The 21,847-nt window shown below is 43.2% G+C and overlaps 1 protein-coding gene across 2 annotated transcripts in view; it reads right to left on the bottom strand.

Moving 5' to 3' along the window:
* TP53I13 (tumor protein p53 inducible protein 13) overlaps positions 1-17,394 on the bottom strand; it is a 37,315-nt gene extending 19,921 nt beyond the window's left edge. The window contains exons 1-4 of one of the 2 annotated variants that reach the window (XM_040423443.1): positions 17,265-17,394; positions 14,070-14,144; positions 5,422-5,457; positions 2,086-2,144 (exon numbers count right to left, since the gene is read on the bottom strand). In XM_040423443.1, coding sequence (XP_040279377.1) covers positions 2,086-2,144; positions 5,422-5,457; positions 14,070-14,144; positions 17,265-17,348 — 254 coding nt within the window. In that variant the 5' untranslated portion in view covers positions 17,349-17,394. The remainder of the gene's footprint in view (positions 1-2,085; positions 2,145-5,421; positions 5,458-14,069; positions 14,145-17,264) is intronic. The other variant, XM_040423444.1, reaches the window with a different exon arrangement.
* Positions 17,395-21,847: the final 4,453 nt, after the last annotated feature.

Here is a 21,847-nt window from a genome sequence, read left to right as displayed (position 1 = left end):
CCTTGCTTTGTAACTGGAAAAAAAATTATTAAAATGGAAAATCTGCCAAAAAAGTGAAATTTTGAAATTGTATCTCTTATTCCCATTAAATCTTGTGGAACACCTAAAGGGTTAACAAAGTTTGTAAAATCAGTTTTGAATACCTTGAGGGGTGTAGTTTCTTAGATGGGGTCACTTTTATTGAGTTTCTACTCTAGGGGTGAATCAGGGGGGCTTCAAATGGGACTTGGTGTAAAAAAAAAAACAAAAAAAAAAACAGTCCAGCAAAATCTGCCTTCCAAAAACCATACAGCGCACCTTTCCCTCTACGCCCTACTGTGTGCCAGTAGTTTATGGCCACATATGGGGTGTGTCTGCAAACTACAGAATCGGGGCAATAAATATAGCATTTTGTTTGGCTGTTAACCCTTGCTTTGTTACTGGAAAAAAAATGGATTAAAATGGAAAATTTGCCCAAAAATCTAAATTCGGAAATTTTATCACCATTTGCCATTAACTCTTGTGGAACACCTAAAGGGTTCACAAAGTTTGTAAAATTAGTTTTGAATACCTTGAGGGGTGTAGTTTATAGAATGGGGTCATTTTTGGGTGGTTTCTATTATGTAAGCCTCACAAAGTGACTTCAGACCTGAACTGGTCCCTAAAAAGTGGGTTTTTGAAAATTTCTGAAACATTTCAAGATTTGCTTCTAAACTTCTAAGCCTTGTAACATCCCCCAAAAATAAAATATCATTCCCAAATTGATCCAAACATGAAGTAGACATATGGGGAATGTAAAGTAATACCTATTTTTGTAGGTATTACTATGCATTATAGTAGTAAAGAAATCGAAACTTGGAAATTCGCAATTTTTTTTACAAATTTTTGGTAAATTTGGTATTTTTTATAAATAAAAATGATTTTTTTTTACTTCATTTTACCAGTGTCATGAAGTACAATATGTGACGGAAAAACAATCTCAGAATGGCCTGGATAAGTCAAAGCGTTTTAAAGTTATCACCACTTAAAGTGACACTGGTCAGATTTGCAAAAAATGGCCTGGTCCTTAAGGTGAAATAAGGCCCAAAGGCGTTAAAGGGGTTATCCAAGACTATTAAATGCCCCTCATATGCCGGGCCCCTCACAGGGAATATACTTACCTGGCTCCCCGTGCCACTTCTGGTCCCCACACCACCGCTGATGCTTCTTCCCGTGCGCGGATGAAAAGGAAGGCGGGGACGGTGACGAGTCTCCCTAGCGTCACCACGATGCTAGGGGGGAATCGTCACTGTCACCGCCTGCCATGGGAGAAGCAGCAGCGGCAGTTTGGGGACCAGGAGCGACGCAGGGACTGAGGTAAGTATATTCAGTGTGAGGGGCCCGAGCATATGGGGGGCATTTAATAGTCTTAGATAAACCCTTTAAAGTATAAAATTACATTAAACCAAAGTATAAAGTCACCCACTGGCACAATGGCTGTGGTTAAATGGATATGCCTGACAAAAGGTGAGTGGTCAGAGTGGAGGTGCCCATCCCAGCCCTAAAGTCTTGTATGCTGCTCCTGCAACCTGTAAAATCTGTGCGCATCGAGTCACTTCCTATACAGGTCCCTAGGTGGGTCATGCCCACCACTGCCCAGGACCCGAGCACATAGGAAGGCAGCAGGAGCCCGATCAGTGGGAACCACGTAAGTAAAGCTTTGGGGTCAAGATTGGCACTTTTTTGCCTGAATTATCACTTGAAATTATAATAATGGGGGAGATGAGTATGACAAAATGCCACAAATTGTTTCTTACTTATGAAAATGTAGCATAATCTATTTCAGCAATGGCTAAACACGTTATACGCATTTCTCCTCCTCCTACTATAGATGTAGGCTAGTATTTTATGGCAAAACAGCGTGCCTTTAAGAAATGTAGTGCATTTTATAGTTTCTCCTTTTAGAAAATATATACCAAATCTTGTCCATGCCGTGGATTCCATTTTTCCGGCTCTCAGTACTGTGGAGTTTGCTGCTGCTATGTATGTGGTTTTTATTTTTATTCTCAGACAACCCATCCAAGTCCCCTAGGAACCCTCTTATTATAGACAGCTATAGTCACTTACCTGTTTGGTATGGCAGAGACGTAGACGATGGCAGTGTTCATGCACACGTGAGAGGAATTCTACAAGAGAATAAGTAACACCATGATTCATTTAATCACAGCTTTCTTTGTAACACACCATGGATATTAATTAACTCTAGATAATACTAAAAAGTAATCATTTGGGGAACTTCTGTTAATAGAAGAGCTATATACGTCTTAAAATTGCCACCTTAAGGGCTCATGCACATGACCATATGTATTTTGCGGTCTGCAAGACATGGATCCGCAAAAATAAACGGATGACATCTGTGTGACGTCCATGATACATCTGTTTTTTTGCGGATCCATTGTAACAATGTCTGACCTTATCCACAATGGACATGCAGACATATGGAGTCATTTCTGTTTTTTTCAAGCCCCATTGAAAGTGAATGGTTCCACATAGAGACCTGGAAAAAAAAAATACATACGTGTGCATGAGCCCTGAGAGTACAACCACACTGGACATTTACGCTGTGGATTTGTCACCATAGATTTGCGTGCGACAAATCCGCAGCATTTTGCAGTACCGGCAAAGTGATTGACATTTTAAGAAATCTTATCTGCACACTGGGAAAAAAAATATCTGCAGTGTAAACTGGCCTTCAGTGTATTGTAAATTTCCAGCATGTCAATTTATGCTGCGGTTTTCCACCATGGATTTAATTCTTTGCAATGCAGAGGGTGAAATCCGCTGCAAATCTCCCATAAAATCTGCAGTAGAAATTCCATCCTATGGGGCAGTACTGTAAGGCCTCTTTCACACGGGCGAGTTTTCCGCGCGGGTGCAATGCGTGAGGTGAACGCATTGCACCGGCACTGGACCGGCTGTGCACATGAGCGTGATTTTCACACATCACTTGTGCGTTGCGTGAAAATCGCAGCATGCTCTATATTGTGCGTTTTTTCACGCAGCACAGGCCCAATAGAAGTGAATGGGGCGGCTTGAAAATCGCAAACATCCACAAGCAAGTGCGGATGCGGTGCGATTCTCACGCATGGTTGCTAGGAGATGATCGGGATGGGGACCCGATTATTATTTTCCCTTATAACATGGTTATAAGGGAAAATAATAGCATTCTGAATACAGAATGCTAAGTAAATGAGGGATGGAGGGGTTAAAAAATAATAATAGCATGCTTAATACAGAATGCTAAGTAAATGAGGGATTAAAAAAAAAAAATGAAAAAATTAAAACTAACCTCAGCCGCTTCTCTTCTTTCTTGTTCTTTGATGACCTGGGAGGAAAAGGACCTTTGGTGATGGACCATGTAATGAGCGCAGTGACGTCATCGAATGGTCCTTTTCTCCCAGGTCATCAAAGAAGAAGAAAGAAGAGAAGTCGGGCTGTGCGAATGGCGAGTTTAATTATTTTTTTAACCCCTCCATCCCTCATTTACTTAGCATTCTGTATTAAGAATGCTATTATTTTCCCTTATAACCATGTTATAAGGGAAAATAATAAAATCTACAGAATACCTAACCCAAACCCGAACTTCGTTGAAGAAGTCCAGGTTTGGGTTTGGGTCTGGGTACCACATGCCGATTTTTCTCAAGCGCGTGCAAAACTTATTAAAACACTTTGCCCTCGCGGAAAAAAAAAAATGGGTACATGCACGTCGCGGAAATGCTGCACTGATTTTATGTGGCAAAACCGCAGGGTTATAGAGAGTGTCAGCTAAGTAGATGAGATTTTCAAAATGTCACCTACACGGTGCGGAAATTTTCCACATGTAAATTTGACCTGCATTGCTGATTTAGAAATCCGCAGCAAGTCAGTTTTGTGTGCGGATTTTTATTATGGATTTCACCCTTTTCAATGCAAATATGCATGTAACACATACAGTTTTGCTGTGCAAGCATAGAAAAAAATCCACATGAAAAGGTGCTTAAGGGCTCTTTCACACTTGCGTTCTTGTCTTCCGGCATAGAGTTCCGTCGTCGGGGCTCTATGCCGGAAGAATCCTGATCAGGATTATCCCAATGCATTCTGAATGGAGAGAAATCCGTTCAGGATGCATCAGGATGTCTTCAGTTCCGGACCGGAACGTTTTTTGGCCGGAGAAAATACCGCAGCATGCTGCACTTTTTGCTCCGGCTAAAAATCCTGAACACTTGCCGCAAGGCCGGATCCGGAATTAATGCCCATTGAAAGGCATTAATCCGGATCCGGCCTTAAGCTAAACGTCTTTTCGGCGCATTACCGGATCCGACGTTTAGCTTTTTCTGAATGGTTACCATGGCTGCCGGGACGCTAAAGTCCTGGTTGCCATGGTAAAGTGTAGTGGGGAGCGGGGGAGCAGTATACTTACCGTCCGTGCGGCTCCCGGGGCGCTTCAGAGTGACGTCAGGGCGCCCCACGCACATGGATGACGTGTCGCATGGATCACGTCATCCATGCGCATGGGGCGCTCTGACGTCATTCTGGAGCGCTTCGGGAGCCGCACGGACGGTAAGTATACTGCTCCCCCGCTCCCCACTACTACTATGGCAACCAGGACTTTAATAGCGTCCTGGGTGCCATAGTAACACTGAAAGCATTTTGAAGACGGATCCGTCTTCAAATGTTTTCAGTTCACTTGCGGTGTTACGGATCCGGCGGGCACCTCCGGCAAATGGAGTGCACGACGGATCCGGACAACGCAAGTGTGAAAGAGCCCTAAAATACACTGCTGTGTGCATGCGGCCTTATGGTATCCCCATACATGGCAGGTCCCCTGTGGATTCGCTGCAATGGGAAAATGTTGGTGCGCTTGCCAGAACTCCAAATTATGTGGGTTCTGTAAAAAAAAAATGCACTGCAAAGGGTGTAATCTCCAACCTAAATCGAATGAGTCTATCGGTTAAGTGAAAAAACAAGTTCTAAAAATATTGGAACGGATCCGGTAACATAACTGAAGTGTACAATATGCAATTGAAATGCACAGATTATGTTGCTATCCAAGTGACATGTTATAAAAACAGATGTCACTCAGAAAAAAAATGAAAAAAATCAGTCATGTGCAAGGGTACTTTGCTGCAAGGCCATTTACTACAGTTTTTCAATGTAGTTTTGTCTGAAAAAAAATAACCTGCCATGAAATCAAGCGGCCCTTTAATGATGGCATCACAAACATTTACTACCATATACAGACACACCGACAGATGGAGAATGCAAACGAAAATTACAACAAGCAGAAGACATCCAGCACAGCAAATCAAGATTTTGATTTTCTGCTGTTTGCAGAAATGAATGTGCCCAATTAATGACTGACAATCTGGAAAATCATTGGCAGGAATATAACACTAATGAGTGAAAATCGTATCCAGCTCTTACCTCCTGCTCATACCGGGAAGAAATACTAGGGAGGACCTGCTCAACAGAAGAGCAAGAAAATAAGTACAAACAGTAAAGCATCGAGTGGCAGTAATAATTAGGAGCACGAGAGTGCACATGTCATGCAGGACCCTACCAGGCGGTATATACAAATGCATGCAACATAGGGGTACATGGAGATAGCCACGTGTGAATCACAGTAAAATTAGTGGGATTACTGAAAAGGGACCTCAATGTTTCCTCAAGGAAAACGAGATGATGACCATGAGGTAAGATCATCCGCCACCTTGGTTCCCATAAACGAAAACTGGGACAGATCCTGTCTGAGGCTACATTCACCATGAAAAATTGACAAACTATTAGTTTTTTTTAACTTTATATCTCAACCCCTACAGTATGTATAATGTCCCCCCATAGTGGCACCCAGCAGTAATAAGGTCCCCGATAGTGCTCCCCAGCAGTGATAAGTTGAAGTTTTTTTTATGTAAAAAATGAATAAAATATTAATAAATTACTCACCTCATCCACCTGCACGCAGAAAGGCAGTCGCTCCTCTCTTGATGCTGAAGGACCTGAGCTCCCAGCATCATGACATCACCATGTGCAGGTCCTTCAGCATCACGAGAGGAGCGACTGCCTCTGTGCGTGCAAGTAGATCAAGGTCATTTTTTGCATTTTTTTGCATCCTAAAATGCAATTTTCTACTAGTGTACCTGTTTATAAAGGCCGTTAGACAGGTGCACCTATGTCTAACAGCCGTTAAAGATAGGCCCATTGATTTCAATGGGGTCTGTCTGGCCATGAAAACAGCCAAAAATTGGACATGTCCTATTTTTATTTTTTTGGACAGCGGTTATTCACTGGCCATTAAAAAAAAAAATGCCCATGTGAATAGCCGCATTGGCTTCAATTGGTTCTAAAAACCGCAGTGTAACACTGTCATGTGAATGTAGCCTTAGACAGTGTAAACTTAGGCAGTCTAAAGATGCACCAATTTTATCACAGTGGCTCACATTTCCTCCAACAATCGAAAAAACACACTGATAAATCAATTCTGTAGGAGGACTTCAAGGACCAAAAATGAAACAAAGCAAAAGCAGAGCGCTGATCCAGCATTGTGGCTCCCGACCCTGCTGTTCTCACTCAGATTACTGCTGTAGTCAAGCACTGGCCTCAGCAGTCACATGTTAAACTGCTCCCGACTGCTGAAACTCTGCAGTGATGCAACGTTGTTGCTCACTTGGCCACTGAGGTCACTGATTGACTGTGGTGGTCATGTGAGTGGGAACAGCAAATCATTACTTCAGGTAAAGTGGGGACCGGAAACAGTGTGGACAGGACCCCCCTTAGCCTCTGCTTGGTTTTAATTTTTGGTCAGATGACCCCCTTTAATCCTCCGTTTTGGATGAGGAAATTACATTATAAGAAACACATGTGAATGGAGATATTCTATGTATAAGGTCTGGAATTAAAGGGGCTGTTCCATGAAACATATTCTGCATTTTCAAACCAGCATCTGGATCTGAATACTTTTGTAATTGTATGTAAGTAAAAATAGTATTATCACCAGTGAGTTATTCAATAAAATGTGTCTATATAGCCATACTGACAATTTGTTCTTTACCTTATTTCTTGTCCACCTCACTGAGGTGGTCATACACACTCAGTCTAAATCTTCTTTCTTCTGTTAGAAGCTGTGGCAGTTACAGGGAAAGAGCTACAGCAGAAAACAATAATTACTCTTACCAGTAATAGTTTTTCTTGAAACCCATGACGGCACCCATGCGACTAGGGCCTCCCATCCAGAACAGGAAAGAGGAGGCGTGCCAACCACCAACAACAAAAATGTATTTATTATTTTTTTGGGGAGGGAAATTTTTTGGGGTGCTGTCATGGGTTTCAAAAACAATTACCGGTAAGAGTAATTATTTTCCCCTCACCCATGCGAGAATAAACTATAAAGATAAATAATTTAGAGTCGGGGCTACAGCTTGTAGCACTTTTCTCCCAAAGGCTGCATCTGAGTCAAGATGCAGTCTGTAATGTCTAAAAAGGTATGGGGAGAGCTCAAAAGTAGGAGCTCTGCATATCTGGGCCAGAGAAGCATCCGCCCTCTCCGCCCAAGAGGTCGCCACAGCTCTAGTGGAATTAACCCCGAAGGAGGAGTCAGGCTAAGGGAAGAATAAGCCAGGGATATAGAATTCTTAACCCATCTAACAATAACACTAGTAGAGACTTTGCGACCTCTAGCTCTACACAAAAACTGAATAAGGAGATTCTCATCTCATCTATCCAAGATGATGTGGAGTCTAGGTAAAAAACTAAACACCTTCTGACATCAAGGCAATGGAATCTTTCTTCCAACAGATTGGTTGGATTCGGACAGAAGGAGGGTAGAATCACATCCTGACTTCTATGAAAATCGGAGACCACCTTAGGCTGAAAGGATAGAAGTCTAATAATCACCATGTCCTCTAAAATTGTAGTAAAGGGAGGGAAGGCAGAGAAAGCCTGAATTTCTGAAACCCGTCTAGCAGATGTTATAGCTAAAAGGAAGGTTATTTGGAAAGTAAGCATTTTAATAGAAATCTCAGTTAATGGTTCAAATGGCTTTTGTGATCGGGCCGAAAGGGCAGTATTCAAGTCCCAGAGGGGAGACAAGGGTCTTAAAGAAGGGTGCATTCTTGATGCTGCCGACAAGGATCTTTTAATCCATGGATGATCTGCTAATCTGGAATCAAAGAAATAACTTGAAGCAGCTACCTGGACTTTTAATGTAGATGCTTTAAGATTCCTGTCTAGCCCTGCTTGCAAAAACTCTAGGATCTTTGGTATTTCAGGAGACTTAAAGGGGTCTGGGCTATGTCCTCAGAAGGCTGAAAAAACATTCCAAACTTTGTTATACTTTCTTGAGGTAACCACCTTCCTACTCTTCAGCATAGTGGAGACTACTTTGGCGGATAATCCCCTTCTACACCAAACTTCCCTTTCAAAATCCACACCGAAAGATAGAGAATTTCTGGGCTGGGATGGACTAGTGGACACTGGTAAAGGAGATCCTCTTTCAACGGAAGGGTCCACGGAGGCTCTACTGCTATCCTTAGCAGACTGGAGTACCAAGACCTCTTTGGCCACATTGGAGGTATCAGGATAACAGAGGCCCCCTCTCTTTCTATTTTCTTCAATACCTGGGGAATAAGGCAAAATGGAGGGACGGCATACCCCAATTCCTGACTCCAATCCTGTGCTAACCCGTCTATTGCTAACGGGCCGTCCAAATGGTTGAGAGAGAAGAACCTCTCTAATTTTCTGTTGGCTCTTGAGGCAAAAAGGTCCACTGTGGGAAGACCGTACCTCTGGACTATTTGCAAAAAAGGAGACTCGACTTAGGAAGTCTGCTATGACGTTCTCCTTCCCCTTCAGATGAACTGCTGACAAAATGCTGACAGAAAAAGCCTTCTCTCCTCCGCTATATAAAAGATCTTCTGGCATAGAAGTAAAAAGGAAGGGACTCTCGTTCCCCCTTGACGGTTTATGTAGGCCACTGCTGTAGAATTGTCAAGATAGAAGACAATCTTCCTGTGTTTTACCTCTGGTATAGCCAACTTCAGTGCCATCTCTACTGCCTTTACCTCCTTGAAATTGGAGGATGCTTTACTCGAGTTCAAGTCCCATCTCCCCTGCCAGCACCTGTTCTGGGAGTGGGCCCCCCAACCCCAAGGGCTGGCGTCTGTGGTAATTATAGTTGGGTCTAGAAATTTCCATGGAACCCCTGTGGATAGATTCTCCGGAATTGTCCACCACAACAGGGAGAGTCTTGTCTTTGAAGAAAGGAGGAAACTCTGATCCAAGGAATAAGGGGAGCCGTCACATGACTTTAGGATGTTTGCCTCAAGCTCTCTGGTCTCTGGAGTGGATCTGTGCATAAGGTACTGCTGGAATCGCTGATGTCATCTGCCTGAGTGACGCCATTGCTTCCCTGAAAGTACACTGGTAAGAAAGAAAGACTGACCATAATTGTTCCCTGATCGACTCCTTCCTTGGACTTCTTTGCAGATGGGAGTCCAGCTGAATTCCTAAGAAAATGCAAACTTGAGAAGGAACCAGGTATGATTTTTTCCAGTTTATTTTCCATCCTAGATTTTTCAAAGTGGAGCAGAGGAATTTTAGATCTTTTTCTAGTTTCTCTTTTCACTGAGAGACTATTAAAAAATCATCCAGATAGGGCACTAGCATAATTCCAGACAGTCTTACAAAAGCCACTACTTCTGCTACTACTTTGGTAAAGACTCTGGGAGCCTGAGAAACCCCAAAGGGCAGTGCTCTGTATTGGAGATGCAGTAACTCTCACTGGACCCAGACTGCTGTTCTTGAAAACTTTTGGGAGGAAGCATGGATTGGAACATGGTAATATGCATCTTCCAGATCCAACCTTGCCATCCAGCAATCCTGGAAGAGGAGATCTACAGTTGATTTTATCATCTCCATACGAATTTTTTTGTAGACCAGAGATTTGTTAAATTTTTTTAGTTTTAAAATCACTCTGAATCTTCCATTTGGTTTCTTCATCAAAAATAGAGGGTAATAAAACCCTTTGCCCCTCTCTGTTTTGGGAACCGGGCAAACTACCCCTTTGCCTAAGAGAGAAAACTTCTAACTCCAAAGCATTTCTTCTTTCTGGATTTTAGGGACACGCTGTCTGAGCAAAAGAATCTGGTGGAAGAGAAAGAAAACAGATTCTGGCTGGAATTCGTATCACACTTAGGGCTGTTTCACACGAGCGAGTCCATTGTGGGAATCACGCTCCCTGTGCGAGTGTGATCCTCCGCTCTGGACTTGCAGGAGCGCACGGCATTATCATGATTTATAATGCTATATGCCTCTGCTTGACCTTATTTCTACAGAATCATACTGACAGCTTTATGTCACTATGATTTTGTGCAAAAAAAGCCACGCAGAGACATATAGCATTATAAATCATGATAATGCCGTGTGCTCCTGCAAGTCCAGAGCGGAGGATCACACTCACACACGGAGCGTGATTCCCGCAATGGACTAGCTCATGTGAAAAAGCCCTTAGAATCTATTTGTTCTGAGAAATGGACCTCCAGGCTGGGAGAAACCGAGACAGTCTTCCCCCACCTGAGATCTGGCGTCATTGTTGTTTGTCTTTTGGTCTATTGTTCTGGGGCTTGAACAAAAGAAAAACTGATCTGTTAGGAAATATCTCCCCGTCTCTCCTGTCACTCTGCCTACCCCTTTGTCTTTTAAAACTGGCCTGGGATTTACGAAAAAAGGACGTTTTCTGGGGAACCGGGAAACCCCTCTTTTTATCTGATGTCCTCTCTAGGATATCATCAAGCGAGGAACCAAACAGCCTAGAACCCTCACGTGGAAGAGTGCAGAGTCTAGACTTGGAACCCTGATCTCCCTTCCACGATTTAAGCCAGATAGCCTATCTAGCTGCATTAGACATGGTAGCTGCTCTTGCAGAAAAGCGGATCGCATCAGTAGAAGCGTCCGCCAGGAAGTCTGCGGCTTTAGAAAATGTAGGGAGGGAAGATAGTAATTCCTCTCTAGGTATTTTGTCCTTAATATGAGCCTCCAGCTGATCTAACCAAGGCCTTAAAGGGGTTGGCCACTTTCTGGCTACTTGTGACCAATGTGTTTCTAAGATGATTATATTACACTTACTAATATAGTCTTTGTTAAAATTCTTCACAATTTTCTATATTTCATTAGATATGCCCCCTTGTTTACAAAGTCTTTTGTGCTGTCCACATATACAGTTGCAAGAAAAAGTATGTGAACCCTTTGGAATAATATGGATTTCTACACAAATTGGTCATAAAATGTGATCTGATCTTCATCTAAATCACAACAATAGACAATCACAGTCTGCTTAAACTAATAACACACAAAGAATTAAATGTTACCATGTTTTTATTGAACACACCATGTAAACATTCACAGTGCAGGTGGAAAAAGTATGTGAACCCTTGGATTTATTAACTGGTTGAACCTCCTTTGGCAGCAATAACTTCAACCAAATGTTTCCTGTAGTTGCAGATCAGACGTGCACAACGGTCAGGAGTAATTATTCACCATTCCTCTTTACAGAACTGTTTCAGTTCAGCAATATTCTTGGGATGTCTGGTGTGAATCGTTTTCGTGAGGTCATGCCACAGCATCTCAAATCGGGTTAAGGTCAGGACTCTGACTGGGCCACTCCAGAAGGCGTATTTTCTTCTGTTTAAGCCATTCTGTTGTTGATTACTTCTATGCTTTGGGTTGTTGTCCTGTTGCAACACCCATCTTCTGTTGAGCATCAGTTGGTGGACAGATGGCCTTAAGTTCTCCTGCAAAATGTCTTGATAAACTTGGGAATTTATTTTTCCTTCGATGATAGCAATCCGTCTAGGCCCTGACGCAACAAAGCAGCCCCAAACCATGATGCCCCCACCACCATACTTCACAGTTGGGATGAGGTTTTGATGTTGGTGTGCTGTGCCTCTTTTTCTCCACACATAGTGTTGTGTGTTTCTTCCAAACAACTCAACTTTGGTTTTATCTGTCCACAGAATATTTTGCCAGTACGGCTGTGGAACATTCAGGTGCTCTTGTGCAAACTGTAAACGTGCAGCAATGTTTGGACAGCAGTGGCTTCCTCTGTGGTATCCTCCCATGAAATCCATTTTTTGTTTAGTGTTTTCGTAGATCTGCCTGGTCACATGACCCTCCATCAGCAGCCATCTTATGGACAGTACCTCTGTGTGGACAGCACAAAAAACTTTGCAAACAAGGGGGCATATAGAAAATGGTGCAGAATTTCAACAAAGGCCATGTTAGTAAATGTCTTATAATCATCTTACAAACAAATAGTCAACAGTAACCAGAAAGTGGCCAACCCCTTTAAGGATCTGGAGACCCAAGAGGCGGCAATGGCCGGCCTAAGACTTGTTGAAGCAGACTCTCAAGCACATCTAAGATAAACGTCTGCTTTTTTTATCTAAAGGATCTCCTAAGCAGCCTAAATCATCGAATGGTAGAGCAGATTTTTTGCCTATTTTAGCTACCAAGGCATCTACCGTGGGGGCTCTGTCCCAGACGCCCACTACCGACTCCTCAAATGGATATTTTCTTTTTACAAAATTAGGAATTTAAAAAAAATTCTATCATAATTTTTCCATTCTTTTCTGATAAGGGCTTCCATATTTTTATGAACGGAGAAAACTATGACTTTTAGGGCCGGGACCATCAAAAACCTGGTCAGCAATAGATTTAGGTTGTTTTATATCCTCTAATTGCATGGTGGCTTTAACGGCTTTAAGCAAAGGCTCAGTATCTTCCGGTGGAAAAAGATCCCTCCCCGCTAAATCCTCATCTGAAGAGAAGAAATCATCTGATAAGACCTGACCAGATTCTCTATCCTCGTCCTCCCCAGAAAAATCTGAATTAGAGTCCTTATTATAGGTAGCCCTTTCTGGAGATCCTGGCCGACTCCGACCAAGTGATTTAATTGAAGATTTAACTTCTGACCGTACCAAGGCCTTAATATTTCTAGATAAGCTGTGAGACTCTTCCATAACCAAACTTATCTATACATGCTTGACATAGTGGTTTAACATAAGAGGCTGCTAAAGCTACTCTACATCCTCCACATTGTTTATGTTTAGTCTTATTTCTTTGGTGTTTTTGCTACCTACAACATTAATGCAAAAACAACACCCAAAATTAATTAGGAGAGGATAAATCTCACCAATAGTAGAGTCAAGCTTCCCTACAAAGCAGGACCAATACTGGGCTTGTGGGCCTCGAGGGCTCCAGGGGGTCGGCGCATCCTGCATCACCTGGTTCCGACATGCTGGTGGAAACCCAGATCCTGCACAGCACTGTGTGCACACAAGGCTGGCTGCCTTCTCCTGCTGCCAATTTATCAAACGCGCCTCGGCTCCTTTTAACCCCTAGGCCCAAAAATGCCTAATCCAAATGCATGAGGATGCCCACACCTCTTATGGCCCGGCACCCGGAAATTACATCAATGAGCCGGAAGGAGCTGCAGAACACAAGAGAAGCGCGCACCGCCATATTGGAAGTGGGACGCCGGGCACCCTGCTGCAATGGACCGGGAGCCGCCTGAACACTGCCACAGCAGCTCCCCAATGAGGCTTGGGAAGAGGCAGGAAGAAGAGCAGGCTCGGGCAGCGGCTCCCAAGGAGACCAAAGCCACCAGGGATAGGTCCCTTTACGGTATAGTAGACCCAGACCTTCCCAGCATCCCAAGGTGAGAACCAAAGCAATGGTAGGAGCCAGAGCTCCTCAGGTACCTCCTTTCCGGAGGACAGGAAACCTGAACTGAGGTTTATCTCTTCAGTTTTCCTGTCCTGGATGGAAGATCCTAGTCGCATGGGTGCCGTCATGGGGTGAGGGGAAAAAAACATGCATCCTGACAAAGGATACCCCAAGAGCTCCCAGTCTGAAAAGAATCTAGCAAAACTATTGGTGCAGTATATAGAGAGACCTCAGGATACATGTTAGGTACAGGGCTGGTTCTAGCTTTGTTTGTCATGTACTATATGATGTCTGATTTTCATTTTTTACATCATTCGTGGCATAACCCCCTTTAAGTGAAAAGCAAAATTCTTTACCTGATGGGACAGAGGAATATAATCCTCAGTGCAAGTATAGACATCTTCATCCGGCAGGTCCAGCTGTATATCAGACTGAAAGAGTAAAACAAGTGTATGAGAACAGATTGGATATGGAGAAGAACTCTGCTGGTTACATTACTGTGTGAGCTGGAACATCTGTCCATCACTATAGTTTCCATGACCAAGAAACTTCCATGTGGCTGCCCCAGGGCGCGCCAAACCAGTTATGGCAAACTCCCAGAACGTCTGTGGAAATGTACACAGCGCTGTACGCGCTCCTTGATTCGGTCTGCTCCAACACAGAGACATTCTGCAGGTTCAGATCATGTCACATCAATGACATGCCTGGAAAAGGAGAAAGTCTGCAGCTTTTCTCCTCGCCATATGAGAAGCACAGAAATGACAGCTTTAGGGGTATTTCAGACTGACGCATTTCTGCCCTGTCCATGAAAGTGGTTAGGGAATCCAATACGAATGGGGCTTTGTTGAAGAAAACATATAGTGGACAGACTGGTCATCGAATCTTATATGTAACTCAAAGCTGGAACCTGCTAAAGACAAATGACTCAGAGTAGGGTCAGATCAGGATGAAGACCACGCCAGCATGCAGCTGCTGACAGTAAAGTGCCTGGACAGTGTGAAGCCGTGCTGACTATTGAAATGGTTGCACGGTTTTACGGGTCAAACAGCGGTTTTCCAAATCAACTTAAAAGCTGCAGTGGCATGGCTCTCAGCTGCATCATGGCCGTACCCTAATGTCCCCAGCTCTATTACAACAGCATGCCAAGCGGATAATGCCAGGCAGTTGATGTGTACTACCAGGTTCAGGCTTTGATCAAGTTTTTTCATGCAGTTTAAAACTACATGCATACGGGGCATATTACGTGTGGATTTCTGAGAGGAAATTTTGTGGCGTAAGTACAGTACCAGCTAAGTAGATCATAGAGGGCGCGCAATTTTCTGCATTGAAATTGACCTGTGGGGTGGATTTTAAAATCAGTAGCACGTAAACAGTTTGTGCAGAGTTTACCCTTTGCAATGCAAAAGCACGAGATCTGGTGCAAATTCCCAACAAATCCGCAAGTCACACATGCATAGTTTGGTCCGGATTTGGAGCAGAAACACAGTAAATTTAGTATAAGGGCTCATGCACACGACAGTTTTTTTTTTTCAGTTTCCATTCCATTTTTTTTACAGGTGCGTATGTGGAACCATTTCAATGGGTCCGCAAAAAATACTGAAATGACTACATGTGCATTGCGTTTCCGTATGTCCGTATAGAACATGTCCTATTCTGGTCCGTTTTGTGGACAAGAACAGGCATTGTTATAATTAGGGATGAGCGAATAGACTTCGGATTAAACATCCAAAGTCAATTCTCATAAAACTTTGTTTCAATACTGTACGGAGCGAGCTCTCCGTACAGTATTAGAGTGTATTGGCTCCTATGAGCCGAAGTTATTACTTTGAGTAATAACTTCATAAATTGATTTCTACTGTAAAAAAAAAGGCACCACTTGGAACTGAACCAGAGTTCGGGGAATGTTTTTTTCATTCTGCGAAAATCGATTTCTCCATAGACTTTAATGGGAAATCAATCAGCAATAGAGCAGACATCAAAATCAAATCCACACCAAAATCTGCATGAACCTAAAAACATGCCCATGCGGATTTCAGGGTGGAGTTTTTGGGCATGTGTGAAGGCACCCTTAAAGGGGTTGTCTCATCACAGACAATGGGGGCATATTGCTAGGATACGCCCCCATCGTCTTAGAGGTGCGGGTTCCACAGCTGGGACCAGCAGCCATATCGAGAACTGAGCAGGGAAAGTGGTGGAGGGCACACTGCACATGCTCAGCCGCCCTCCATTCATTTTCTATGGCCTAAAATAGCTTAGCGCTGGCTCGGCCATTTCCGTGGGGCCCATATTAGTGAATGGGAGTGGTGGCCAGTCATGCGTGGTGCGCTCCCATTCACTTCTATTGGGAGCGCGCTTGATGGTGGCCTGACTGGAGTCCTCCAGCCACCACCCTGCAGGGCTCCGTTCCCGATATAGGTGCGGGTCCCAGCGCTTGGACCCGCACCTATAAGACAATGGGGGCATATCCTAGCGATATGCCCCTATTGTCTGTGATGAGAATACCCCTTTAAGTCAAAACCTGGTGTGGATTGTAAAGGGAAAGCTAGTACATGGTTAGGTACACATCTGCGGCTGAGGCTCCTGTGGGAGCATCTGTCACATATCCCAACAAAAAAAAAAAAAAAAAAAAAAAAGGAGGAAAAAAATACCAATGTCAGCTGCAGAACTGGGGGAACTGTGAGAAAAACTAATGGACCCCATTATAGTCAAAGGGATCCATCACATAAGGATGGTATCTGGGGCATGCCAGACCGGGCGCTTCTGCATAATTTAATTTTTTTTTTACTTTTTCTGTAGCCTTAACTACATTATTGGATAAACTTTATAATGTTCATATTCTCCTAAATATTCCAAACGTCACAATCATAAAGTAGCAATGCCGGATGATCTGAAGGATAAGTATATGACAAAGTTCATGACATTAGTCAGAAAACCCCTTTAAGTTCCATCATCACGGGGGGGAAAAAAATTATTCTCTGCAGATTTTGCCACAGATCCGGAAAAAATATATATACCGGTAATCCACAGCAAAATCCACATGCTTTCTGTGTGGACCGGATGCAGATGTTGCAGTGGATTTCACCCTGTGCATTGCTAAGCGCACATCTGCGGCTAAAATTCCAATATTCTGTTCCAGCATTGGAACGGAACGCAGGAATCGCCAGCATTCTAGCAGAGAATATACCGCTGAGACCAGTGAATGGCTGCTGCGGTGCACAAATGGGATGATGCATGAACGTCTAGCTTTCCTAACAAAGGATACACTAGAAAAGTGCATTATTATCATTATTTATTATTAAAGCGCCATCAATTCCATGAGAAGGGGCACACATACATAATACAAAACAATGCAATAAGCATGAACAAGCATGACGTCATACTCTACAATATTCAGTTACAACTGGAGAAATCTGATGATAAACGTCACTGCTGCAGCCAAGATAAGCAATTCCCTAATATGCACTGGTTAAAGTTACTGCCCGGGTTGCAGGACACCTCACTCAGGATAGTAGAGGGGAACAGGCAGCTCACAGAAGTGACCGAGCACTCACCGGGTCGTCGTCACACGTAGCGCCGGCTGCTGGAGGAGGAGGCCGGCTTAAGAGCAGAGCGGACACCGCACACAGCCACCACATCCCGCACACAAGCCGCACTACATCCTGGAGACTCGGCCCGCACTCAGCGTCAGTGCAAGTCTCAGGCTTCCAGCGCGTCTCAGCCAATCAGCGAGGGCTTAGCACATAGGCGCATTACTATTGGCCATTACCTTGAGCTATGACACGCCCCCCGCAGGCTTTGTTTACAGGGGCCGTAGACGCAGAGATCCGGGGGATTTAGGCCTGAAAAGTTCTGTCCGGCGGCAGGCTTAACCCCTTAATGCCCTGCGGGCGTGCTTCTGTTCACTTCAAGAGCCAAAACTTTAACTTTATCAGTGGTTGGAGGCCTGTTTTCTCTATTTATGGTACAATTGTGGTACATATAATTTATTAGCGTTTTTTTTTTGGTGAGGGCAATTCCACCATTGTTTCTGGCCGCTTTCAGAGGAGCGTATTGAAATCCGTCAGTATTCTGGCTCAGGGTCCTGATAATGTACCATCAGTATTGTCATTAGGATTGCTTCAGGATTTACATCCCTATTTCTTCCTTCCTTTGTTATTTATGCACTAAGCAGACTGTAATGTGCATATTTGGAACACCTTACATCACTCAAAGTGCAACACCAAGCGATCAAAAAGGCGTATACGCCCCCCAAAATAGTACCAATTTAACTGTCAACTCATCCCACAAAAAATGAGCGCCTACCTAAGACAATCGCCAAAAAAATATATATATGGCTCTCAGACTATGGAGACACTAAAACATAATTATTATTTTTTTTTGTTTCAAAAATGCTTTAATTGTGTTAAATGTAAAGAAAATAAAAAAGTATACATATTAGGTATCGCCACGTCCACAACAACCTGCTTTATAACAATACCACATGACCTAACCCCTCAGGTGAACACCGTAAAAAAGGTAAAATAAAAACGGTGTAAAAAAATCTATTTTTTTGTCACCTTACATCACAAAAAGTGTAATAGCAAGCGATCAAAAAGTCATATGCACCCCAAAATAGTGCCAATCAAACCGTCATTTCATCCCACAAAAATGATACCCTACCTAAGACAATCGCCCAAAAAATAAAAATAAAATATGGCTCTCAGACTATGGAGACACTAAAACATGATTTTTTATTTTTTTTTCTTCAAAAATACTGTTATTGTGTAAAACATAAATAAATAAAAAGTATACATATTAGGTATTGCTATGTCTGTAACGACCTGCTTATAAAAAAATATCACATAATTTAACCCCTCAGGTGAACACCGTAAAAAAAAAAACTATGTAAAAAAAAATATTTTTTGTCACTTTACATCACAAAAAGTGTAATAGCAAGCGATCAAAAAGTCATATGCAGCCCAAAATAGTGCCAATCAAACCATCATCTCATACTGAAAAAAATGAGCCCCTACCTAAGACAATCACCCAAAAAATTTAAAAAACTATGGCTTTCAGAATATGGAGACACTAAAACATCATTTTTTTTTCAAAAATGCTTTGTTATGTAAAACTGAAACAAACAACCAAAAAAAGTAGTCATATTTGGAATTGTCGCATCCGTAACAACCTGCTCTATAAAAATACCACATGATCTATCCTGTCAGATGAACATTGTAAATAAAAAATAAAAACGGTGCCAAAACAGCTATTTTTTGTTACATTGCCTCGCAAAAAGTGTAATATAGAGCAACCAAAAATCATATGTACCCTAAAATAGTACCAACAAAACTGCCACCTTATCCCGTAGTTTCCAAAATTGGGTCACTTTTTTGGAGTTTCTACTCTAGGGGTGCATCAGGGGGTCTTCAAATGTGACATGGCAACTTAAAATTATCCCAGTGAAATCTGCCCTCCAAAAACCATATGGCGTTCCTTTCCTTCTGTGCCCTGTCATGTGCCCGTACAACAGTTTATGACCACATATGGGATGTTTCTATAAACTACAGAATCAGGGCAATAAATATTGAGTTTTGTTTGGCTGTTAACCATTGCTAAGTGGATTTTGCTTCTAAATTTCTAAGCCTTCTAACGTCCCAAAAAAAAAGAAAATGTCATTTACAAAATGATCCAAACATGAAGTACACATATGGGAAATGTAAAGTAATAACTATTTTAGGAGGTATCAGTAGTATAACTTCTCCAGCTCTCGTCAAATGCAAAGTGACAGGTGGCCACGCCCCTTTCCCTCCCATAACCTCACCCACAATCCCACCCAAACCACGCCTAAACTACAGCCCATTCAAATCCCCTTTTATTCTTTTAGATCCGATAAAGCATCAGTAATTCAATTAGGTTTAATATGTTTAAAAATAAAATATTAAGCTTGTATAAACTCTTATTAAGCTATTATAAATATTGGCAATAGTTATTTGATCCGTCTATCTATCTATCGATAGGACCTTTGATGATGTCACCGCAGGTCCTGTTCTAATTAATTATCTATCTAAGGCCTTGTTCACATCAGCGTTCGAGGAGCAGGAAAACGGAAAGGACGGATTCGGCTCATAAATGCAGGACTTTTGTCTCCGCTCCAAAATCATCTTCTGAGCGGAAACCTAACGAACCCCATTATAGTCTATGGGGGTCTTTGAGGTCCGTAGGCTCCGTTCGGCTCAGTTATGAGCCGAATCCGTCCTTTCCGTTTTCCTGCTCCTATAACGGAGCAGGAGAACGGAAAGGCTGAACGCTGATGTGAACATAGCCTAACCCAAATCTATTGTTCAATAGATAAATATTTTATCTATCTATCTAACAATCTGGCTATCACATATCTATCTATCTATCTATCAATGTATCCTTCTATCTATCTAGCTAATCTATCTATCCAGCATCTATCTATATATCTATTTTATCTAGGACCTTTGATGAACCCCTTTCCCCGCCCACTATCTGTCTATCTATCTAGATATCTATAACATAGCTATCTATCAGTCATCTATCTATTTATCTTTCTATCTATCTTTCGGTCTATCTTTCCTAGCCTATGAACAGAGGTTCACAGACATGTCAGGGGATGTTCTAATATATTTATATAACTATCTGTCTGTTATCTATCAATCAATCAATAAAGCTTTATTGGCAGGTATAAAATTATACAAACGCAAAAACACAAATGCAATAGCACTCTGCAACCAGCACTCTGCCCTGCCTCTATGCTGGATGTTGAATGAGGCATTGGTGTACATTTTGGCCAAAGCGTAATAAGCCACTCACCACGTCAAGGTCGCCTCTATGAGTAGTCCCTAACACTAGTACCTACCTGTTATTGGCCATGATAGCCACACAAAATCCAGGGAGCGCAGGTACAGCATGCACGCCAGGCACACTCTGCTTTTAACCCCGTCCGGTGCCGTGACAGCTTTCATCGGATCCAGGGATGCAAGTACCAACATGCATGCTGAGCCCACTATATACTTCTCCTGGAGCCAAATGGCTACTGGTAGGCTCTATATAAGCAGACTCCGTTTTATACTGACTTTAAAACCAGCCTCCAGGACAGACTAACTGGTCAGGTGTGCATGACTGCATGGAGATCGCCACGCCTCCAATATATACTACAAAGAAAAAATGTGGGGGATTCAGTCAGCACAACCCATGTGTCATGGTCTTACCTTCTTGCTGTTCTCCTTCGTTTGACATGTGCTGGCGGCCATCTTGGTTTCTGGGTTTCTTGTAGCCTTCCACCCTGCGGCTCCTCCTTCCCACTGGGAGGAGCTGGATGCCTAGCTCATATATATAGGAGGTCTGTGGCTTCAGTGCCTTGCTTGGTCCTCTTGTGTTCACATGCTTCTAAGACTGCTGCTGCTTCTGGTTCCTGATCCTGGCTTCGTCTGACTACCCTGCTGGTTCCTGATCCTGGCTTCGTCTGACTACCCTGCTGGTTCCTGATCCTGGCTTCGTCTGACTACCCTTCTGGTTCCTGACCTCTGGCTTCGCAAAGACTCTGCTCGGTTTCACCATCCGTTTGGACTTTTGCTTTACAGCTTTATTTTCAATAAAGCCTTCTTATTTTCACTTATCTCTTGTTGTACGTCTGGTTCATGGTTCCGTGACATTAGGACCAAGCCATGAATTCTGACGGTACAGGGCCATCCTCGCTACCCACGCTGGTTGCCAGACTTGATCAGCAGGATCACCTGTTGGGTCGGTTCGCTGTGGCGTTGCAAACCCTGCTTGAACGCACGGCTCATTTCGCTCCCGTTGCCGATGGGTCGGTTGTCGCTCCTGGGCTCGCTCCTACTGCCGCTCCGGTTGTTGCGCCAGAGTCTACCCCGACACCTGTTGTTGCGCCTGCGGTGTTTCGGGGTATGACCGGTTCTGCCCCTCTTCCACAGCGCTTTGGGGGAGAGCCAACTCAGTGCCGAGGTTTCCTTAACCAGGTGGGCATTTATTTCGAGTTGCTGCCACATGCCTTTCCCACTGAGAGATCAAAGGTGGGCTTCTTGATCTCGCTGCTCTCGGACAAGGCCTTGGCCTGGGCCAGCCCTTTATGGGAGAACAACAATCCGGTGGTTGCCGAGTTTTCCGGTTTTGT

The sequence above is a fragment of the Bufo bufo genome, chromosome 3 (genome assembly GCF_905171765.1).
Source record: "Bufo bufo chromosome 3, aBufBuf1.1, whole genome shotgun sequence".
NCBI classification, from domain to species: Eukaryota; Metazoa; Chordata; class Amphibia; order Anura; family Bufonidae; genus Bufo; species Bufo bufo.
Note: the sequence above shows the minus strand (reverse complement) of the source record. Positions and strands in the feature narration are given on the sequence as shown.